The following is a 22,071-nucleotide window of genomic DNA, read 5'->3' as shown; positions in this document are numbered from 1 at the left end:
GTTATTGGTTCTGTTTATGTGATGGATTACATTTATTGATTTGCATATGTTGAACCAGCCTTGCATCCCAGGGATGAAGGGATGAAGCCATCTTGATCATGGCGAATAAGCTTTTTGATGTGCTGCTGTATTCGGTTTGCAAGTATTTTATTGAGGATTTTTGCGTCAATGTTCATCAGGGATATTGGCCTGAAATTTTCTTGTTTTGTTGTGTCTCTGCCAAGTTTTGGTATCAGGACAATGCTGATCTGATAAAATGAGTTAGAGAGGAGCCCCTCTTTTTCTATTGTTTGGAATAGTTTCAGAAGGAGTGGTACCAGCTCCTAGTAGAATTTGGCTGTAATCTGTCTCCCTGGGCTGTTGTTGTTGTTGTTGTTGTTGTTGTTGTTGTTGTTAGACCATAATGACTACCTCAATTTCAGAACCTGTTATTGGTCTATTCGGGGATTCAACTTCTTCCTACTTTAGTCTTGGGAGGGTGTTTGTGTCCAGGAATTTATCCATTTCTTCTAGATATTCTAGTTTATTTGGTAGTTTATTTGTAGTGGTGTTTGCAGTATTCTCTGATGTTAGTTTGTATTTCTGTGGGATCAATGGTGATCTCCCCTTTATCATTTTTTATTGTTTCTATTTGATTCTTCTCTCTTTTCTTCTTTATTAGTCTGGCTAGCAGTCTATTTTGTTAATCTTTTCAAAAAACCAGCTCCTGGATTCATCTATTTTTTAAGGATTTTTCATGTCTTTATCTCCTTCGGTTCTGCTCTGATCTTAGTTATTTCTCATCTTCTGCTAGCTTTTGAATTTGTTTGCTCTTGCTTCTCTAGTTCTTTTAATTGTGATGTTAAGGTGTCAATTTTAGATCTTTCCCCCTTTCTCTTGTAGGCATTTAGTGCTATAACTTTCCCTCTAAATACGGCTTTAGCTGTGTCCCAGAGATTCTAGTACATTGTGTCTTTGCTCTCAGTGGTTTCAAAGAACTTATTTATTTCTGTCTTAATTTCATTACTTACCAAGTAGTCGTTCAGGAACAGGTTGTTCAGTTTCCATGTAGTTGTGTGGTTTTGAGTGAGTTTATTAATCCTGAGTTGTAATTTGATTGTACTGTGGTCTGAGTGAGTGTTTATTATGATTTCCTTTCTTTTGCATGTGCTGAGGAGTGTTTTCCCTCTAATTGTGGGGTCAATTTTAGAATAAGTGCCGTGTGGTGCTGAGAAGAATGTATATTCTGTTGATTTGGAGTGGAGAGTTCTGTAGATATCTATTAGGTCCGCTTGGTCCAGAGCTGAGTTCAAGTCCTGAATATCTGTGTTAATTTTCTGTCTTGTTGATCTGTCTCATATTGACAGTGGGTGTTAAAGTCTCCCACTATTATTTTATGGGAGTCTATGTCTCTTTGTAGGTCTCTATGAACTTGCTTTATGAATCTGGGTGCTCCTGTATTGGTGCACATGTATTTAGGATAGTTAGCTCTTCTTGTTGAATTGATCCCTTTACCATTATGTAATGGCCTTCTTTGTCTCTTTTGATCTTTGTTGGTTTAAAGTCTGTTTTATCGGAGACCAGGATTGCAATCCCTGGTTTTGTTTTTGTTTTTGTTTTTTTGCTTTCCATTTGCTTGGTAAATCTTCCTCCATCCCTTTATTTTGAGCCTATGTGTGTCTTTGCATGTGAGATAAGTCTCCTGAATACAGCACACTGATGGGTATTGACTATCCAGTTTACCAGTCTGTCTTTTAATTGGGGCATTTAGCCCATTTACATTTAAGGTTAATATTGTTATGTTTGAATTTGATCCTGTCATTATTATGCTAGCTGGTTATTTTGCCCACTAGTTGATGCAGTTTCCTCAAAATGTCAATGATCTTTACATTTTGGTTTGTTTTTGCAGTGCCTGCACTGGTTTTTCCTTTCCATATTCAGTACTTCCTTCAGGAGCTCTTGTAAGGCAGGCCTGGTGGTGACAAAATCCCTCAGCATTTGCTTGTCTGTAAAGATTTTATTTATCCTTTACTTATGAAGCCTAGCTTGGCTCAATATGAAATTCTGGGTTGAAAATTCTTTTCTTTAAGAATGTTGATTATTGGCCCCCACTCTCTTCTGGCTTATAGGATTTCTGCAGAGAGATCCGCTGTTAGTCTGATGGGCTTCCCTTTGTGGATAATCCGACCTTTCTCTCTCACTGCCCTTAAATTTTTTTCTTCATTTCAACCATGGTGGATCTGACGATTATGCATCTTGGGGTTGCTCTTGTCGAGGAGTATCTTTGTGGTGTTCTCTGTATTTCCTGAATTTGAATGTTGACCTGTCTTGATAGGTTGGTGAAGTTCTCCTGGATAATATCCTGAAGTGTGTTTTCCAACTTGTTTCCATTCTCCCTCTCACTTTCAGGTACACCAACCAAATGTCGGTTTGGTCTTTTCACATAGTCCCATATTTCCGGGAGGGTTTGTTCATTCCTTTTCAGTCTTTTTTCTCTAATCTTGTCTTCACACTTTATTTCCTTAAGTTGATCTTCAATCTCTGATATCCTTTCTTCTACTTGATTGATTCAGCTATTGATACTTGTGTATGCTTCATGAAGTTCTCATGCTGTGTTTTTCAGGTCCATCAGGTCATTTATGTTCTTCTCTAAATTGGTTATTCTAGTTAGCAATTCCTCTGACCTTTTATCAAGGTTCTTAGCTTCCTTGCATTGAGTTAGCACATGCTCCTTTAGCTCGGAGGAGTTTGTTATTACCCATCTTCTGAAGCCTACTTTTGTCAATTAGTCAAACTCATTCTCTGTCCAGTTTTGTTCCCTTGCTGGTGAGGAGTTGTGATCCTTTGGAGAAGAAGAGATATTCTGGTTTTTTGAATTTTCAGCCTTTTTGTGCTGGTTTTTGCTCATCTTCATGGATTTATCTACCTTTAGTCTTGGCTGTTGGTGACCTTTGGATGGAGTTTTTGCATGGTCATCCTTTTTGTTGATGTTCATGCTCTTTCTTTCTGTTTGTTAGTTTTCCTTCTAAGAGTCAATCTCCTCTTCTGCAGGTCTGCTGGAGTTTGCTGGAGGTCCACTCCAGTCTCTGTTTGCCTTGGTGTCACCAGCGGAGGCTGCAGAACAGCAAAGATTGCTGCCTGTTCCTTCCTCTGCAAGCTTCCCCTGAGAGGGGCACCTGCCAGATGCCAGCTGGAGCTCTCCTGTATGAGGTGTCTGTTGACCCCTGCTGGGAGGTGTCTCTCCGTCAGGAGGCACAAGAGTCAGGGACCCACTTGAAGAGGCAGTCTGTTTCTTAGCAGAGCTCGAATGCTGTGCTGGGAGATCTGCTGCTCTCTTCAGAGGCAGCAGGCAGGAATGTTTAAGTCTGCTGAAGCTGTGCCCACAGCTGCCCCTTTCCTCAGGTGTTCTGTCCCAGGGAGATAGGAGTTTTATCTATAAGCCCCTGACTGGGGCTGCTGCCCTTCTTTCAGAGATGCCCTGTCCAGAGAGGAGGAATCTAGAGAGGCAGTTTGGCTACAGTGGCTTTGTGGTGCTGCAGTGGGCTTCACCCAGTCCAAACTTCCCAGTGGCTTTATTTACACTGTGAGGGGAAAACTGCCTACTCAAGCCTCAGTAATGATGGACATCCCTCCCTACACCAAGCTCGAGTGTCCCAGGTCAGACTACTGTGCTGGAGCAAGAATTTCAAGACGGTGGATCTTAGTTTGCTGGACTCCATGGGGATGGAATCTGCTGAGCAAGACCACTTGGCTCCTTGGCTTCAGCCCCCTTTTCAGGGGTGTGAATAGTTCTGTCTCGCTGGCATTCCAGGTGCCACTGGGGTATGGAATAAAACTCCTGCAGCTAGCTTGGTGCCTGCCCAAATAACTGCCCAGTGTTGTGCTTGAAACCCGGGCCCTTGTGGTGCAAGCACCCAAGGGAATCTGCTGGTCTGTGGGTTGTGAAGACCATGGGAAAAGTATTGTATCTGGGCCAGAGTGCATGGTCCCTCAGGGCAGGGTCCCTCACAGCTTCCCTTGGCGAGGGGAGGGAGTTCCCCAACCCCTTGTGCTTCCCGGGTGAGGCGATGCCCCACCCTGCTTCTCCTTGCCCTCTGTGGGCTGTACCCACTGTCTAACCAGTCCCAGTGACATGAACTGGGTACCTCAATTGGAAATGCAGAAATCACCCACCTTCTGCATTGGTCTTGCTGCGAGCTGCAGACCGGAGCTGTTCCTATTTGGTCATCTTACCCGGGAATCGAGAACTTTTTAACTTTCTGATTTACTTCAAAATCTCTGTCTTGTTCATAAATCTTTGTAATTGACTACATTGTAGTCAGACTTCTTTATGGTGTATACTTTAATCATTAACATGGGAAAGGAGGGAGAAAAGAGAAGGAGAAACATGTAACATTTTTTTCTCAATTTTGTTATTTTTCTAATTCACATTTTAGAAGTCTAAATATATTCTAGACGTGTAGAAAGTATTTTAATTCTGGCAGTCATTAGTAGCACATTGGCACTTCAACCTCAGCTGCTCAGAAGCCTGCCAGTAGATTGTTTAGAGTTTTTATGCCTTAAGGAACAGCTGCACTTTATAGCAGCACTTGGTTTCAGTTTTTACATTTCATCTGAAATACATTTATGTGATATAACTTGTTAACTTTCAGCTAGCTGGAAATCCTTAACTCTTCTTATGCAATACATTATACATAGGATATACTGGCCAAACCAAAACAATTTCATAATGACAGAGAGTGACATTACTAATTACAACAGGACAACAAGTGTGAAGAAAGGCTATCATTTCTATTGGCTTTAAGTAAACTCCTCTTCAGATTATTCTTAACATCCGAAGGTTTAACCTTCTTAACATCACCATCTCAGTGGCTTAAAACAATTACTGTTTTATTAATGTTTATGATTCTGTGGGCTGGCAGTTTGGACTGGAATGGCTAGGAAGGCTAGGATGCCTGGCACAGCTGGGCCTTTCTCCACATCGGTTCTCATTCTTCAGAAATTGGTCACATTCCACATGCAAAATGTGCTCATCACCATCCTAGGATTTCAAAAGTTTCATCCCACTAATAGCAGCAGGTCCAAAGTTCAAGATATTGTCATCTAAATCTGGTCTAGATGCAAATGACGTTTCTTGGGTTTTGCTCCTTGGTGGAACTCATTTCTGTGTTCCCACACATCAAACATACAATGGTGAGGCAGGGACAGAATAACCACCATCAACATTCTCATTCAAAGCTGGAGGAGTAGGAATCATATGGCTCTAAATAGTACATAGCAATTCTGAAATCTCACGGGACACATGTTGCCAGGCCACCTACATGGGGAAGAGAAGGGAATATTCTTTGAGTAGGGCCCATTCAGTTTCCTCAGGGTGGTTCTGTAGTTCATGGTTCTTTTTTAGGCTTTTGGTTTTGCCCTCTGGGTTCTTGGCTCTGTCCTCTGAGATATCCTTCCTCTTTCATAAGAAATGATCTGTATTAGCAGCTGAATAACTTTCTCAGTCTGCTTACTGACTACAGAAAATTGAGGACCCAGATAATTAATTTTCATTTTGAAGTGTCTCAATCTTAATAATCCAAGATAGTACCATGCCCTTAAAAACTCTTTAGGCCCTCTCTGTATCAGATTATAGTCTACTCAATGTGACAGAGGCTCCATTCGCAATTCTTTTCAAAATAGGCTCCTTCCTATATTGGCTGGCATGTCGGAATGTTATTCGACCAGTTCCTTTTGTCTAGTTAAGGTGATCTATTAGTCTTCACTTTAAATCATTCAGAGATTTCTGAAAAAGTTATTAAAACCACATACTTAATTTGATCTTTGAAGACCTTATTTTACTATGCACATCTTTTACCAGCAAATCCTGTGTCCTATATTCCTTCAGTTTTGCTCACAAACTGAACATTTTCTTCTCTAGCTCTTCTCTGTTTTAGACCTTATTATATAGCCACAAGAAACCAAGTCAGCATTCTGCCTGGAAATCTCATTAGCCAGATTCACAAATTCATTATTTCAATTTTCTCTATTCTAGGTTACTGAAGGTGTCACTTTGGTCTTATTTATTTATTTATTTATTTACTTATTTTTGCAGGTTATTCCCAATTTAAGTCTTTTTGAGTTTCTTTCCGCAATATTTTGTATTTTCCAGTGTGCAGGTCTTACACGTATTTTCTTAAATATGTCCCTATGAATTTTGCATTTTGGGCTGGTATTATAAATAGAGTTGTATATTTTGTTTCATTTTTAACTGTCCATTGCAAGTACAATTGATTTGTGTATATTTACTTTATAACCTGTGATTATGTTAAGTTCATGTATTTTTTTCTACTGGGATTTTTTTTGGTAGATTTCTTAGTATTTTCTATGTACACAATCGTGTGTACAAATAAAAGAGGTTTTGTTTCTTTTTTTTTTTCAAACTATATTTCTTTCTTTTTCTTGCCTTATTGTAATAGCTAGGGTCTCCAGTATAGTGTTGAGTAGAAGCGATGAGGGTAAATATCCTTGTCTTGTTCCCTATCTTAAGTGTAGAGCACTCAGTCTTTCACTGCTAAATATGCTACTAGATGTGGGTTTTTCATAGATGTCCTTTATTGCATTGAGGAAGTTCCTTTCTGCTTCTAGTTTACTGAGATTTTGTTATGAATGGGTATGTTATATTGTATTTAAATTATATCTCAATTTCAAAACTGATTTAATAAAAGTGATATTACATATTATATATACCAAAACTTATACAGGGCAACGTTCTTAGTTTAAGAAACAACTTAAACTGTGTAAAGTTAAAAAGTTTAAGAAAACAGTAGTAAAGGCTAAAAATATTTATTTTAAAGTCTGTTAACTACCATAGTAAAGGTAAAATAAAACTGTTGTTTGATGGTTTTGCTTTTGGAAGTGTAAAATTAAGAAAGGAATTGCTATCTTTCCATTCTTTAAGCTAGTATTTCAAAACTAAATGTTATTTCTCTGTGTGATTGCCTTTGTCTGTAAAATCTCAATTGAACTTTTCTAATTAACACAAGTGAAATATTTTAATTTTCTTTTGTTTTCCTCAGAATAGTCTAGAATGTTAACATTTAGGAATTATTTTTCTTTCCTTTTTTTTTTTTTTTATTGCGACAGAGTCTCCTTCTGTCACCTAGGCTGCAGTACAGTGGTGTGATCTCGGCTCACTGCAACCTCCACCTCCCAGGTTCAAGTAATTCTCCTGCCTCAGCCTCCCAAGTAGCTGGGACTACAGGTGCGCACCACCACACCTGGCTAATTTTTGTATTTTTAGTAGAGACGGAGTTTCACTGTGTTAGCCAGGATGGTCTTGATCTCCTGACCTCATGATTGGCCTGCCTCGGCCTCCCAAAGTGTTGGGATTACAGGTGTGAGCCACTGCTCCTGGGCAGGAATTATTTTTCTTATTTGGTGTATAAATACTACAATATATTCTATGTAACATTAAGTAATTACCCTGTAGGTTAAATTCTGAATCAGTATGGTAAGATTTTATTTCTATTTTTATCCCTTTTATACAGATTAAGAAACTAAGGCTCAATAAATGACTTGGTTATAGTTATTTCTCTTTTTATGGTACTTTTTAAAATAGGAGTTACTTAAAGATCCACTCTACATTGGACTACGGCAGAGAAGAGTAAGAGGTTCTGAATATGATGATTTTTTGGACGAATTCATGGAGTCGGTTTCTTCCAAGTATGTATCTTTATTTTATCTATATTTTAGTCAGTAACAATAACGTGACAGACTATTAAAAAATCAAAGATTTATGCAATATGGTTTAATAATTAGAAGTAATTTGAATGCATATATCCTATCTATTTCCTCATAACTGTTAACGGACAAATGATAATATCATGTGTCTATCCAGAAAAGATTATCTCCGTTGCTATCCCTGAATCTACTTTTTTTTTACAAGAATCTTTAGAACCTGTGGCTGTTGAAATGCATAATTATGGTAAAGGAGACAGTGACCAGTGACTAAATTACCTGTACACCTTTTTATGTTTATTGACAATCTATACTTTCTGGTTGATGGTGAAATCTGATCTTCAGTCATCTTTGTGGCTGATATTTGACTCTTTTATGGTCAACCACCAGCCACAAAGGAAAAGCAGAAAAAGAGGTGGGGATTGAGCATGAGTTGGTAGAGTCCACAGGGGTCCAGAATGGAGCAAGAACAGGGCAGTCCATCATGATCCACACATATCTGATTAAAACTATATTTGATTAAAATGCAGTACTATATAGGTTGAGTGTCTCTTATCCAAATCACCTGAAACCATTAGTGTTTATGCAGATTTTGAAATATTTGCATATATATAATGAGATGGTACCCATATCTAAACACAAAATTTATTTATGTTTCTTATAAATCGTATACACATAGCCTAAAGGTAATTTATGCAAAAGTTTAAATAATTTTGTGTGTAAAACCAAGTTTATGTACATTGAACCATCAGAGGCAAAGATGTCACTATCTCAGCTACCCATGTGGACAGTGTATGGTTGTTTGGCATCACCATTATCCCTGGCTCTGAATTTTATATGCTACCAATAAGCACTCATTTTTTTGCACTTATCACACATAAATCCTTAACAGCAAAAAACATAGTTAATATACCATTAATGCAATGAAAAACATAATGTATTCAGGGTAACTTGCGGCATCATATCAGCGCTCAAAAAGTTTCAGATTTTGGAGCATTTTGGATTTTGGATTTTTTGGATTAGGGATGCTCAACCTGTATTTTCATCTTTTCAAGTAAACATTTGATTGTGGGCCAGATGCTATAGTAAATTTTTCCATTTTTTTTTCCAGAAAAGAGGCTCCCTCCATAATTTAGTAATATATTCGAAGAGAATTTTATCACACTGACAGTCATCCCTTGGTTACTGTATAACCACAGAAACCACATGCTATTTAAAAACACATATGTTGCCTTGGTTTTTCTTAGAAATAAAGTCATCACTAGAATTAACTGTAACTAGAGATGCACTTCTGGTTTCTTTTTATTATAATGTTTATTTTTAAGAAGTTGTATCCAACAGCAGAAAGTGCTTTCATCAGCTTGCACAACATTTAGAATGCATTTAACCTCTCATTACTCAAGGTTTTAATGCTGAGTACATTTGTCAATTAGTATGGACTACATTTTAGAACCACATGCTTGATTTATTTATTGTAATTATTTAACCTATTTCATTAAACTATACTTATTTATAGAAATAGTTGAGAAACTCTGCAGTTTTTTTGAGGTCACATAATACAGTTAATTTCTAATAGCTTTTCATATTTAAAGTGGCTTATCTTGTGAAACGCTCATGTAAGGTTTTGAAATTATCCAACTTCTCAGTAGCACCATTAATCAAGAGATTGTATAGATAATAGTGTAAGGCTGTATAAAAGGAATGGAAATGCAATCTGGAATAAAGTCTATCTAAATGAGACAACTTTAATAAACAGACACTGCTAACAAGTTAGGTACACGTAAGTGCTGATGAAATAAGGGGAGAAGGAATTTTTATTATTGGGAACCAATGAAAAGCTTTTGGGAAAAAATGAGATATGAGTGAATTTTGAATATTTTGTGTCAATCCAGAATCAGGAAAACTGTTGTTTTTTTAATGTGGAATTGAGGAGTTACCTAAGTTCTTTGTAAGGAAACAGGGATTGACAAGTGTCAACAATAATTTTAAATGTAGAGATCACCTATAAATCAGGGGTTGTAGTTCCAGAGAAAAATGCGAAAGACTAAAAAAAAACCTCTGTCATAACATTGTTTCAGGAAAATGATTTAGATGTGAAACCTAACACTACCCAATTAAATTGAGAAGTTGTACTGAAGATAAACCCAAGATTATTTTTAAAAGAAACATAACTTAAATTCAAAGTGGGAAATGATTGTTACAGGTTACCTAGACATCAGACTCTGAGATAGAGTTTATTAAGGAGTACCCTTGGGCTGGGCACAGTGGCTCACACCTGTAATCCCAGCACTTTGGGAGGCCGAGGCAAGCGGATCACTTAAGGCCAGGAGTTGGATACCAGCCTGGCCAACATGGCGAAACCCTGTCTCTACTAACAAATACAGAAACATTAGCCAGGCATGGTGGTGTATGCCCGTAATCCCAGCTACTTGGAGGCTGAAACACTAGAATTACCTGAACCTAGGAGGTGGAGGTTGCAGTTAGCCAAGATCACACCACCGCACTCCAGCCTGGGCAACAGAGCAAGACTCTTTCTTAAAAAATAATGATAATAATAATGGAGTACCTTTGGGATAAACCTCTTTGGAAGAAAGGGCGTAGTACAGAAGTTATAGTGCAACATGGACCCACCAACAGCCATGGATAACTTAGTTGGGACCACCCCTGCATGCTGTTTAGATACTTACATGGACATTAATTTCTGCCCATCAACCTCCCCCTCTTTCTCCTTCAATGCCCATCAACCTCCCCCTCTTCCTCCTTCAATGCTATGTTGGTTTTTTTATTTGCCATCTTGGTAGGTTTGGGGTAGAGCAGCTTCAAATTCTTCCTCTTGGTCTTCTCCACAATGAGGATTTGATGAGAGTCTTGTGGCACTTACCAAGTCTGTCTTTTCTGATTACACATTTAGGGTCTGAGGAATCACCACTAGGTGGATCTGTGGTCACAGTGGACCTATTTTGAGCCAGACTTTGGCTGGGGCTCCATTTATTACTGGCTCCTATAAGCCTCTACTCTAAAAGGGAAAGGGGAACAGCATTTTGATGCTTCAGGTCACCAGGTATCAGTGTCAACTGTGTGCTCATTAGTCCTCAAACATTTGGATAGTCCTTCTCCAGTGCCCAGTTACTTGGATAAAGGACTGTAGTTCCCTGTGGATAAATATTGGGGGGATTATTATCCTGTACTCTTGTCATGGTGTTAAAAGGTTCTTTCTTCTGGGAACTAGGCCTCTTCTTCAGTTTGTGGGTTCTGGGTCTAAAAATTAACTCAGGTTTGGAAGCTGAGCAAGAGATTGTGACTTCACTGGGGCAGCTACACTCAACTGTGTGGTCATTCATCTTTGGTTTCTTTTGATGGTAAATATTGAGTAGTAGCTTTGTTAGCTCTCTGTTTTGCCTCTAGGGATGCAAGATTCCATTAATTATCTCAATAATGTTTTGTGGGTTAGCCAGCCACACACACACACACACACACACACCACTTTTGCCGCTCTTATGATAATTGTGTCTACCTGGCTTCTGATGGTTAAGCATTCTCACTTGGTCTCAGCATCCTCATTGCTATCAGTCAGCCTGGTTATATATCATCCTTTTCTTCTGTCACTCCTGACCTTCAGGGGAGAACCACCTCTGAGATTTTTAGTAATATTGGTGTCTTCTCATTGGCATATTCCTTATGGCTTTGGGAAATGGTGTGTTTTCTGGGTCTTCCTGTGGTATATATTCATCTTAAGGATTTTCTGGCTTTTACCTCGTATCTATATACCAGACTGCCCAGTTCTCTGAGCCTTGCAATCCCCTCTTCTGCCATCTGCCACAGCATTCCTGGCATTTCAGTCATATGAGTATCAGCCATTAATTTGTCCATATTTCTAGGAACCATCCTAGTAGTGAGTTTGGACCATCTTCTGGGATTCTTGCCCATGTTAAATCCTGCATCTCAAGAGAGTGCCTGCAAATCAGTAAGCTCTGCCTTTTCTTAGGTTCCAGCCCTTTTAATCAAACACCCTCAACATTTAATTCTACATGTATTCTCCTGGCTAATACAAACTATCTAGGTCTTGTGGCTCCTTTGGGGTAAAGTCTCTTTCTTTCTTTATTAACTCTAGTGTGTCCCAGATAGGTTATATTGTGATAAAACCTTAGTTATTGGCCCAGGGATCTGCAGGGGAGGCAGAGGTAGATGGTAGTTAAGGGGCACATGTTATCTTATAGGGATGAAATCTCTATCCTTATTGTCCCAAGAAAGAAGGGGAAGGCCACTTTGTGAGATTAGAAAGCTCTGGGGGAATCTGGGGATTCAGGATTTCAGAAGACATCAAGCCAGACATCCCATTCCATGTGGCAAATTCCCATTCTTTTCTAACTAGGATTCTGACTTAGCAGATCTGCTTTCATTGAGTTTGGGAGCGTGAATATTCTGATGATTAAGCCCTGTTTCTGGACATCAACTTTCTTTACCCAACAGCTACAGAAGCTGAGAACATCTTTGTATTTACAAAGAAGGCCCTCTGGCTTTCTTCTTGGCAGTTACTTTCTCTGAGCTTTTTGTGTTTTTTCCATTGTCCTTATAGTTACTACTTCTCTCGTATTTCTCAAACATCTGAAATACCATTCTAACTAAGATGTTCCCTTCCCAACATCTCAGCTCACCTCTGGTGAGTTTTAATAGTTGGACTGCTACCTTGGACCGGGTGTGTGCTCCATCTTCTACCAGTGGTGGGGTCCTCATTACCACTGTGGCAGTGAGTTAACTAGCACCAAAGCCCCGTCTTATTACCAGCTTTCTCAGACTATTCCAAGATTAGGTTACCTGGGAGGCACATTTGGAAATGAAGTTTAGTGTTTAAGAAGTTTTTAAGAAGTGCCCTTGAGACTAAACTCTGTGGAAGAAACAGCAAAGGAAGCAGGAATGGGCAGAGGGAGAAGTTGAGCTGCCTGCAGGCACGATGACAGCTTTCCCTGATCCTGTGGGGAACTCTGAAGCTACAGTGGCTTTTCAGAGTTGTTACCAGCTGGGCTGAGATGGTCAAGGCTTTATATTCCTGCATCAGTTAGTCCCTGGATGTAGGTCACTCTGGGGAAGAGCGTAGGTCATGGTCTATGGTGAAAGGACTCTGCAGCTGAGGCAACCCCCAGGACAACAGTGGGGGATCTGAGAGGCATATTATGATATTCAATGTAATTACTGAATTCGGAAAGTAATGATTAATTAGCTTGGATATTAATTAGCATCTCTAGTGGAGTAGCACAAATCCATTTCCTAGTACTGGCCTGTCCAATAAATGTATCAATTGGGCCTAGTAATTCTACGTCTGAGTATATAGGTTAAGAAAATACTTTAAGAATACAGGTAAAGGAAAAATTTGAAGCCCAACATACAGAATTTCTTCTCTTTGCTTCCAGGATAGCACACTCCCCTTGCTTTCCTCCTACCTCGCTGATTGTTACTTTGTACTTTTCCTCAGTTTATTCCTTTTCATCTTCCCCACTCCCTGCCACCTATATGCATTAAAATGCTTCGGGGCTTGAAGCTTGAAACTTTTCTTTTTGCTATTTATCTCTACTTCCTTGATAATCTCATCAAGTCATACATCTTTATATTTGTGACTCCCAAATCTTTATCTCTAACCTGTACCTCTTCTCTGAACTTCAGAATCCTGTGGTAAAACTCTTCCTTGACATTTCTACTTAGATCTGTAATAGACATAGCATTGTAACACGTCCAGACTTGGACTCCCAATCTCCCACTCACCCCCAGCCCTGCTCCTGTTGCAGCCTTTCCCATCTCAGTAAATGGCAGCCCCATTCTTCCTGTTCCTGCGACTAAAAATGTTGGAATTACCACTTTGTACCCAGGCCACCTGCAAAACTTAGTAGCTTTAACTTCAGAATGTATCCAGAATCTAACCTTTTCTCATTGCCAGTATCATTACTTCTCTTATCTGAACCTCTTTTCCCTGGATTATTGTAACAATTTTTTAACTGTTAGTGAAATTCTGCTTCCTCCTTTATTGCCCTTTAGCCTGAAAATTCTATTTCACTGCTTCCTCCTTTATTGACCTTTAGTCTGTCCTCAACTCAAAAGCTGTGATGATTCTGAGTTAGGTAATTTCTCTGCTCAAAACCCCAGGAAAGCTTATCATTTTATTCAGAATAAAAACCAGTTCTTGCAATAGCATAAAAGGCCCTGGGACTTCTGGCTTCCTGTTACCTTTCTCACTTTATCTCCTGCTAGTTTACCCCTCCCTTGCCCAATTTGTTGTGACTTGTTTGCTATTTTTCTAATTCAAACTAGGTCAAAGCTTGCCTTTCTGTCTACTTCTCATCTTTACCATACCTGCCTCTGCCCAGTTTTCCACATGACTAGCTCTCTCACCTCCTTTAACATTTCGTCAGATAGCCTTTTCTCAGTAAGGCCTTCTTTGTCCAACCTATGTAAAATTTTACCCTCAGTCCACTTTCTTCTTTTCATACCTTTATAAATAGCTGACATATTTTATATTTAATTATTTATGTTCTGTCTCTATTCATGTACTGTTAAGTTCTATGAAAGCAGGGAGTTTTCTTTTTCTTCCACTGCCATATCCCTAGTTTCTAAAAAGTTATCTAGTATGTGATAAGTACTCAATAAATATTTGTTAAATAAATGATAGAATTTGATTTGTTTTGTTTATATAGCTTAAAATGAAAGGTATGAATGGAAGAACTTATTAAAGAATTTCTTTTCATGTGATTGAATTTCAGGAAATATTAAAGCTCTTAAATATGTGTGTTTGTTTTCATAGTTGTACTTCTTATAGTATCCTTTTTTTTACAGAATCAGTTGCCCCTGAAAATTAAAGAAATGTAGAGGCAACTTCAGCTTTACTGCCTAAAATTCTCTATATTAGAATTTCGTTAATTATTATTAACTAAATGAGAACAAAAACTTTACCTCAAGTAAGCTTTAAAGAACTAATATTAAATTTTTAAAATGGAATAACTAATATTCAACAGACTGTATTTTAAATTTTTTTCTTTTTTATTTTAAATGACAAAAATTAAAAGTTATTGGGAAGCACTAAGAATGGCCATACACATGGTTATTATACTACACCCTCCTTCAACCTTGGCTGCCATCACAAATTGTTCTGTGATCTGTCACATAAAGTTTAAGAGAAATAATCTTAGTCTGAAGCCATATCATCTGCCATTTGCTGCCAGGTGTGATAATGGGGTTTTCATAAAATTATGCTTTTTTTTGCTGAGTATGGTTGAACAAAAGTCTTGGCTGTATGCCTGAAACAGACCAGACTAGTCAGAGAAGCTATCAAGTTGGTAATCGTCCTTGAGGGTCACATATCAGATTTCAAGATATATAGCCCCTGAATTGTCATGGCCAGATATACTAAATTTATTTTTTTAATTATTAATATCCTCTTTTCTAAAGAAGGCATCAGATATGTAAATTAATATGTACTCTTCACCCTTACTCGGGGTTGCAGTTAGACAGAGTTTCCCCAACTCTACACTAAATCCTTGGCTTCCTAACAGGGAAGGGCCTTTTTCTACTGCCCTCTTCTTTCTGCCATTTCTTCTGCAGTTAATATCATGGCTGACTTTCTGTGCTACGTTTTTCCACCCATTCTAATCATTGCTTTTTATGCCTGATCATTTTTTAGATGATGAGGATGTATTTATAACTTAGGTGATTTTATCTATAAGTCTGTGAGGCTCTTTAGATTCCAGCTGTCACTTTGATCAGCATGAATTACTTTGCTTTTCATAAGAAATTTAATGAAATCATATGATTATATGGGATACCACCTGCTATTCTTCCTTGTGGACCCAAGGTGAAATAACCCACTGAAAAAAATAAAATGCAAAGAATGTCTGTCAATGTGAAAAAAATCAGCAGTCATGTTACTAGGGAACATGACTCAAATCAGGTTTCTGACTCAGAATTTTTTTCCATTTTCCCATCCAAAGAAAGATCAGATTCACAATTAACTATAGCCATATTTTCCTTAAGATCCCAACTATTTCTATTTATACCATTCTCTCTACTTTTTTTTCAAGTGAATAAAAACTGGTGGGTCATGAAAGAATTAGAAATCTAAAGGTATGCATTATGTGTATGTATGTATAAATACATGTGCACTTATATTCCATAATGGATTTAAAGTGGATATATACTTCAGTATTTTGATATTTGATTTACATCCCTGTCAGTATCCCAGTCCAACCTTGGAGAAGCCAGAACTTTAGCAAGTCAAGTTTACTGTTTCTTTCTGAACATGGTTTACAACTCTTCTTTTTAGATACTTTTTGTGCCTAATTCCATTTTTTTCTAATCAATTGCATAAATTCCACCATTCCTTTAATATGGATATAAATGTTTTACACTGTTTTTATTCTGGTTACATGAGTCTTGTGCTTGCATTATTTCATTTAGCCCTATTTTCCCTACTAGAATATAAGCTGTGTTAGAAACAGTACTGTATTATCAAGGGATTGCTTTTTTCTGACTATCCCATATTATATTTTACCCTATAGTAGGCATAAAATAACTGCTGTTGAAAGCATTGTTTAAGCATTGAGTCTAATGTTCCTGAAACTACAGTGACATATATCTGAAGTAAAGTTAGCTCCCCAACATAAACTAGAGAAAGTCACAATTTTCCAAATAAAGGGTCTCTGCCTATAGTAAACTAGAGATTTGAGTTTTAATTATGTAGGTACATTTATGTTTTAGGTTGTAATTTTATCTAAAGAAAATAAACATTTTAATCAATTCCTGTTGTATCCATTGTCACCTATCTTTTTCTCTTGGAATTTGTAAACATTGACATTTATATAGAGAAAGGCCTTAATATTTTATCTGAATTTATTAAAGCTAAATTGTTAGATTATTAAAGATAATCATTATGATTTGAAAATAATCTGTATACCATGTTTCTTTTCTGTATCTCTCTCTTTTTATTCTCTTTTTTTTTCTTTATTATTATTATTATTATTATTATTATACTTTAAGTTCTAGGGTACATGTGCATAACGTGCAGGTTTGTTACATATGTATACTTGTCTTAACTTTCATTTAGCAAGATTAAGCCCAGTTTCTTAAAAGCTTGTGCTTCTTATTGTTTTCCATCTGTATTCCTACATGTAATAAATTAGAAAATAAGAATGATACATCTGCTCATTGGTAACATAAAATAGGAGACTTAATGTGATTTCTTCCGTTATAGATTAACCTAAAAACAAAACAAAAAATGCTATCAATAGCAATATCTTGTAGGTTAAAATAAGATCTTTTGTTTATAATAGTTTTTTCTTGCCATCCTTAATTTACATGTATTTATAGACTAAGGTAAAGCAGTTTACTTTTCCTTTCTAAAGACCATCTATGTGGCTGGTTTGGGGAAATCTTATAACAATATTAGAATGAAGTACATATATTTTCATTATTAGAGATTAAAGATGCTGAAAGGAAAAGAATAATTAAAGAGGCAAAGTTAGAAAATTGGTTTAGGGGTAAGGTCAGAAATTAAGGGTACTGTTTTGGTTCTCTACGAAATTGAAACCCTAATTGCAACTTATATCGTATCTGGACCTAACGTTAGTATTGACAGTCAGTGCATTTCAGTTAATGAAAGCCAAAGTCCTTATAATGACCCTCAAGACCTGATATGGCCCCCTTCCTCACCTCTGTGATGCGCTCACTTTCCTGCACCCACATTCTCCATGCTACCTGTACTGTCATTGAACTCTCAAGGCATGTTTCTAACTTAGAATATTTTCACTTGCTTTTCCCTCTGTTTAAAATATTCTTCTCCCAGAAATGTGTTTGGTTAAGAACTTAATCTTTTTCATATATTAGCTCAAATCTTAACCTTCTTCTGAGTTTTACCCTGACTACCCTATGTAATACTGAAACCTGTCCCATCTTCTCCCCACCCAGGCTCTCCTGATCACCCTTGTTTTGATCTACTTTTCCTTTTTTAAAATATCACTTATTACCATTATTCATTTATTATGTTTATGCTTATTGTGTGTTTCTTCCACTAGAAGGTATACTCTCAAGGACAGGGATCTACTTTGTTCATTTTATGTATCAATGCTTGGCACAGAGTAAATAAACAATAAATACTTGTTGAACTGAATTGAGATACTCAAAGGCAGGCCATGTAAGACAATGTGAGTGGTTTTGCAGAAATCTTTCACCATTACTAGAAAATTATTTCATTTAAACATGCCTTATTTTTATTGAATTACTAGCATCATTTTTATGTGGAAAGGAGAGCCATCAGCACATGGTTAGTGATGAATGCCCGATTGTCTCCGGTCCCAGGAGCAGATTATCCCTCAAGGAATTAGAAGTTAGTTCTAAAGTTAGCATGTTACATAGAGTAATCTAATGACACTTAATGCAAGTTGGTAGTAAATATTGTTTGAGCTGATATATGTCAAAGTCTCATTATTTAAAGCTACAACAAAATTTGTGTAAAATTTGCCATAATCAAAATGTAAAAACAAAATAATCATTCCTATTGCCAAGATGATCACATTCTGGCTAACTCAGTTTTCCATGATTTGACTGTTACTGTTATTTCACTAACTATAAAGTAAGCCAGAATTAACACAGTTTGCCATGTTTTTGATTTAACTATGATGTAGTGATTAATTCTCAAGAGTGTTTTTCTTTGTGGTATCCACAGATGGTGACCCACTTTTTTCATATCCTCATTAAAATAATATCATATTCCACATATACATGGTAAAAATGCCACATTTGTGAATAGAAAACAAACAAAAAAAGCAACTGTTAAATTTTTCTTGACCAATATTGTTAGATTGGGATGTGTAGAAATTTAGATGGAAAGAAAGGCTCATCCTACTGAGCACATGTTGGAATGGTGTTTGTTGCCTGGGACAGGTTTGCAGTCCATTTCTTCAGAGGTGTCATAGAATGACATTTCCTAATTCAGTTAATTTGCCATAGTTTGGAGCCTGACTCTCAGCTCAGGAAGTTTAGAAATCTAATTTTGACAGCTTGCAAAACCCATATCTCAGGTGCATGTGATAAGTAAAACCTGCACTTTGGAGTCAATCCTCAGCTCCACCAACTAGTACATTTGTAACCTTGGAAAAATTACTTACCTTCCCCAACGCTTAATTTTCTTGCCTGTAAATTGGGGGAAATAGTAGTAGTACCTTCAATAGTACCTTTAGACAGTTGTTATGATGATTGAGAGAAAATATATAAAACAAATTACTTTTATCAAGTGCTATAAATAGTAACTATAATTTTTATTTTTCAGGAAGGATTACTAGGGTCAATAATTTAGTTAAAAGGTATAGGCTGGCACATTTGGCTTAATATTAAATGGAGCATTTAATAGTTAGAATTGTCCCCAAATAAAATAATGTATATGAAAGTACTTGTGCATAAAAATTACTCAGAGGTTGTTATTCCTTATTGTTTCTGTTGTTAATATTATTTATGAACTCGCCATCACTCTAAGAACATGGACAGATGTGCTTAAAGATATAAATATTTCTACTTTCATGTGAGATGATGGATTAGAATGAAATGTCTCTAAAGTATTCCAACTTTAGGATTCTATGAAAGTGCTAAAAAAATCGTACTTTGTTTCAACATTCAGGACTGGTTGTTTCATAAAATTCAGTGATTCAACCATGCTTGTGATCATTATGAGTCAGTTGAAATTGATCATCACAATATATTTGACCCAGAGGAATAAACTTCTCTTTCAACATTGTAAATTATTTTGTTTTGCATAACAAAACAACTTTAATAAACTTCAGTAAACTTTAGCTTTCCCTTGCTACCCAAAGTTTATTTCATAAAGAGCTCAAGGGACAATTAGCAAAGTAAATAATTCAAAAGAAAAAAAAGTTCACAAAAAGTTTTTATTTGCCTTGCATCCTATACCCTGTGCTACATATTAATTGTACAATTAGCTTCAAAGTAAGTTTGTAGTAAAAATTACTTTCACAATAAAAAAGGTACATAGATACAAGCAACTATCAAATTAACTTTGCAAAGAATAAGATGTGGGTTTACATAAGCCGTTTATGCCAATTGACTAGACCAGTTCTCAACTCTCTTTTGTTGAAACATCTGTATCAGTATCATCTGATTGTATTCTAAAGCAGATATGGAAATAATTTATTCTCCTTGGGTCTCTTCTATGACCCCATTATTGTCCTGTGCATTTATCTTAAGAGCAGATTCATTATTAAATCTATCCAGACAATTCATCTATCATGTCCTTGATCCATTTCCATAACCATAACCCAGTTTCTATAACCATAACCCAACTTGACCTTTTTATATCTTTACACCATGTCGGTAACTTCTGATTTTCTTTAGGATCACATTAATAAGTATTCAGGAACTTACCTTTACCCCGCTATTGACTGTATTCACCTACATATAAATACCTTTGTGATCTGGCCCATGCACTTCACTTTCCTGTCTTGCCATCCTCCACCCTTCCGTGTATCCTTTACACCATTGTATAAATAAATAGTTTTAGTTGCCTGCGCATGTCATTGTTCTGTCACACTTCTCCTCTGTATAAACTGCTCCTTCTTCCCCTACTGCTTTTGCTTATTTAATTCATGTTTATCTTTCATCACTCTAAATATCTAGACTGGATTAGAGAAGTTTTCTGTATAGTATCCTAGCATCTATACACTAAAATAGCATGCATCACACTGTATTGTAATTATATTTATTTATTTGTCTTAGCATTAAGTCATCAATATATTAGAGGTCAGGGCCTCGTTCTTTTCTGTCTTCCTTTATAATATATGTTGTTACTGTGATACTTCGTTTTAATAACTTGCAGTTCAGGAGTACATGTGCAGGTTTGTTATATAGATAACCTTGTATGATGGGGGTTTGTTGTACAGATTATTTCATCACCCAGGAACTAAGCATAGTACTCGTTAGTTACTTTTTTTGCTCCTCTACCTCCTCCTACCCTCCTCCTCTAAGTAAGCTGCAGTGTCTGTTTTTCCCTTCTTTGTGTTCACATATTCTTATAATTTAGCTTCCACTTATAAGTGAGAACATGTGGTAATTTGTTTTCTGTTCTTGCATTAGTTTGCTGAGGATAATGGCCTCCAGCTCCATCCATGTTCCTACAAAGGCCATAATCTCATTCTTTTTTAAGGCTGCATAGTATTTCATGGTGCTTATGTACCACATTTTCTTTATCCAGTCTTCTATTGATGGGCCTTTAGGTTGATTCCATATCTTTGCTATTTTGAATAGTGCTGGAGTGAACACACATGTGCATGTGTCTTTGTGGTACATTGATTTATATTCCTTTGGGTACATACACAGTAATGGGATTGCTGGGTCGAATGGTAGTTATGTTTTTCGCTCTATGAGGAATCTCCACACAGCTTTCCACAACATGTGAACTAATTTACACTCCCATCAGCAATGTATAAGTGTTTCCTTTGCTCTGAAACTACACCAGGATCTGTGTTTTTTGATGTTTGATTAATAGCCATTCTGACTGGTGTGAGATGGTTATCTCATTATGGCTTTGACTTGCATTTTTCTAATGATCAGTGATATTGAACTTTTTTCTTATGTTCATTGGCCGCATATATATCTTCTTTTGAAAAGTATTTGTTGGCTGGGCATGGTGGCTCGCGCCTGTAATCCCAGCACTTTGGGAGGCCGAGGTGGGTGGATCACCTGAGGTCAGGAGTTCAAGACCAGCCTGGCCTACATGGTGAAATTCCGTCTCCAGTAAAAATACAAAGATTAGCCAGGCATGATGGTGGGTGCCTGTAATCCCAGCTATTCGGGAAGCTGAGGCAGGAGAATTGCTTGAGCCCAGGAGGTGGAGGTTGCAGTGAGCTGAGCTGAGATCGTACCATTGCACTCTAGCCTGGGCAACTAAGCACAACTCCATCTCAAAAGAAAAGAAAAGAAAAATATTTGTTGATGTCCTTTGCCTACTTTTAAGTGGGATTGTTTTTTGTTTGTAGATTTAAGTTCCCTATAGATAATGGATGTTAGACCTTGTCAAATGCATAGTTTACAAATATTTTCTCCCATTCTGTAGGTTCTTTGTTTACTCTGTTGATAGTTTCTTTTGCTATGGAGAAGCTCTTTAGTTTAGTTAGATCCTATTTATAAAGTTTTGCTTTTGTTGTGATTGCTTTTGGCATCTTTGTCATGAAATCTTTGCCAGATCCTATGCTCAGAATGATATTTCCTACGTTATTTTCCAGGGTTTTTATGGTTTGGGGTTTTATATTTTAGTCTTTATTGAGGTGATTCTTGTATATGGTGTAAAGGAGTCTCAGTTCAATCTGTATATGGCTAACCAGTTATCTC

General features: G+C 37.0%; 1 protein-coding gene across 2 annotated transcripts in view; it reads left to right on the top strand.

The window, feature by feature from the left end:
* Positions 1 to 22,071, top strand: part of ME1 (malic enzyme 1) — a 240,954-nt gene that overhangs the window by 128,904 nt on the left and 89,979 nt on the right. For both annotated transcript variants that reach the window (XM_025382567.1, XM_025382566.1), the window contains one exon: positions 7,580 to 7,683. In XM_025382567.1, coding sequence (XP_025238352.1) covers positions 7,580 to 7,683 — 104 coding nt within the window. The remainder of the gene's footprint in view (positions 1 to 7,579; positions 7,684 to 22,071) is intronic.

This window comes from Theropithecus gelada, chromosome 4, assembly GCF_003255815.1.
Source record: "Theropithecus gelada isolate Dixy chromosome 4, Tgel_1.0, whole genome shotgun sequence".
In the NCBI taxonomy this organism is placed as follows: Eukaryota; Metazoa; Chordata; class Mammalia; order Primates; family Cercopithecidae; genus Theropithecus; species Theropithecus gelada.
The sequence above is the reverse complement of the archived record's forward strand: the minus strand, read 5'-3'. Positions and strand labels throughout refer to the sequence as shown.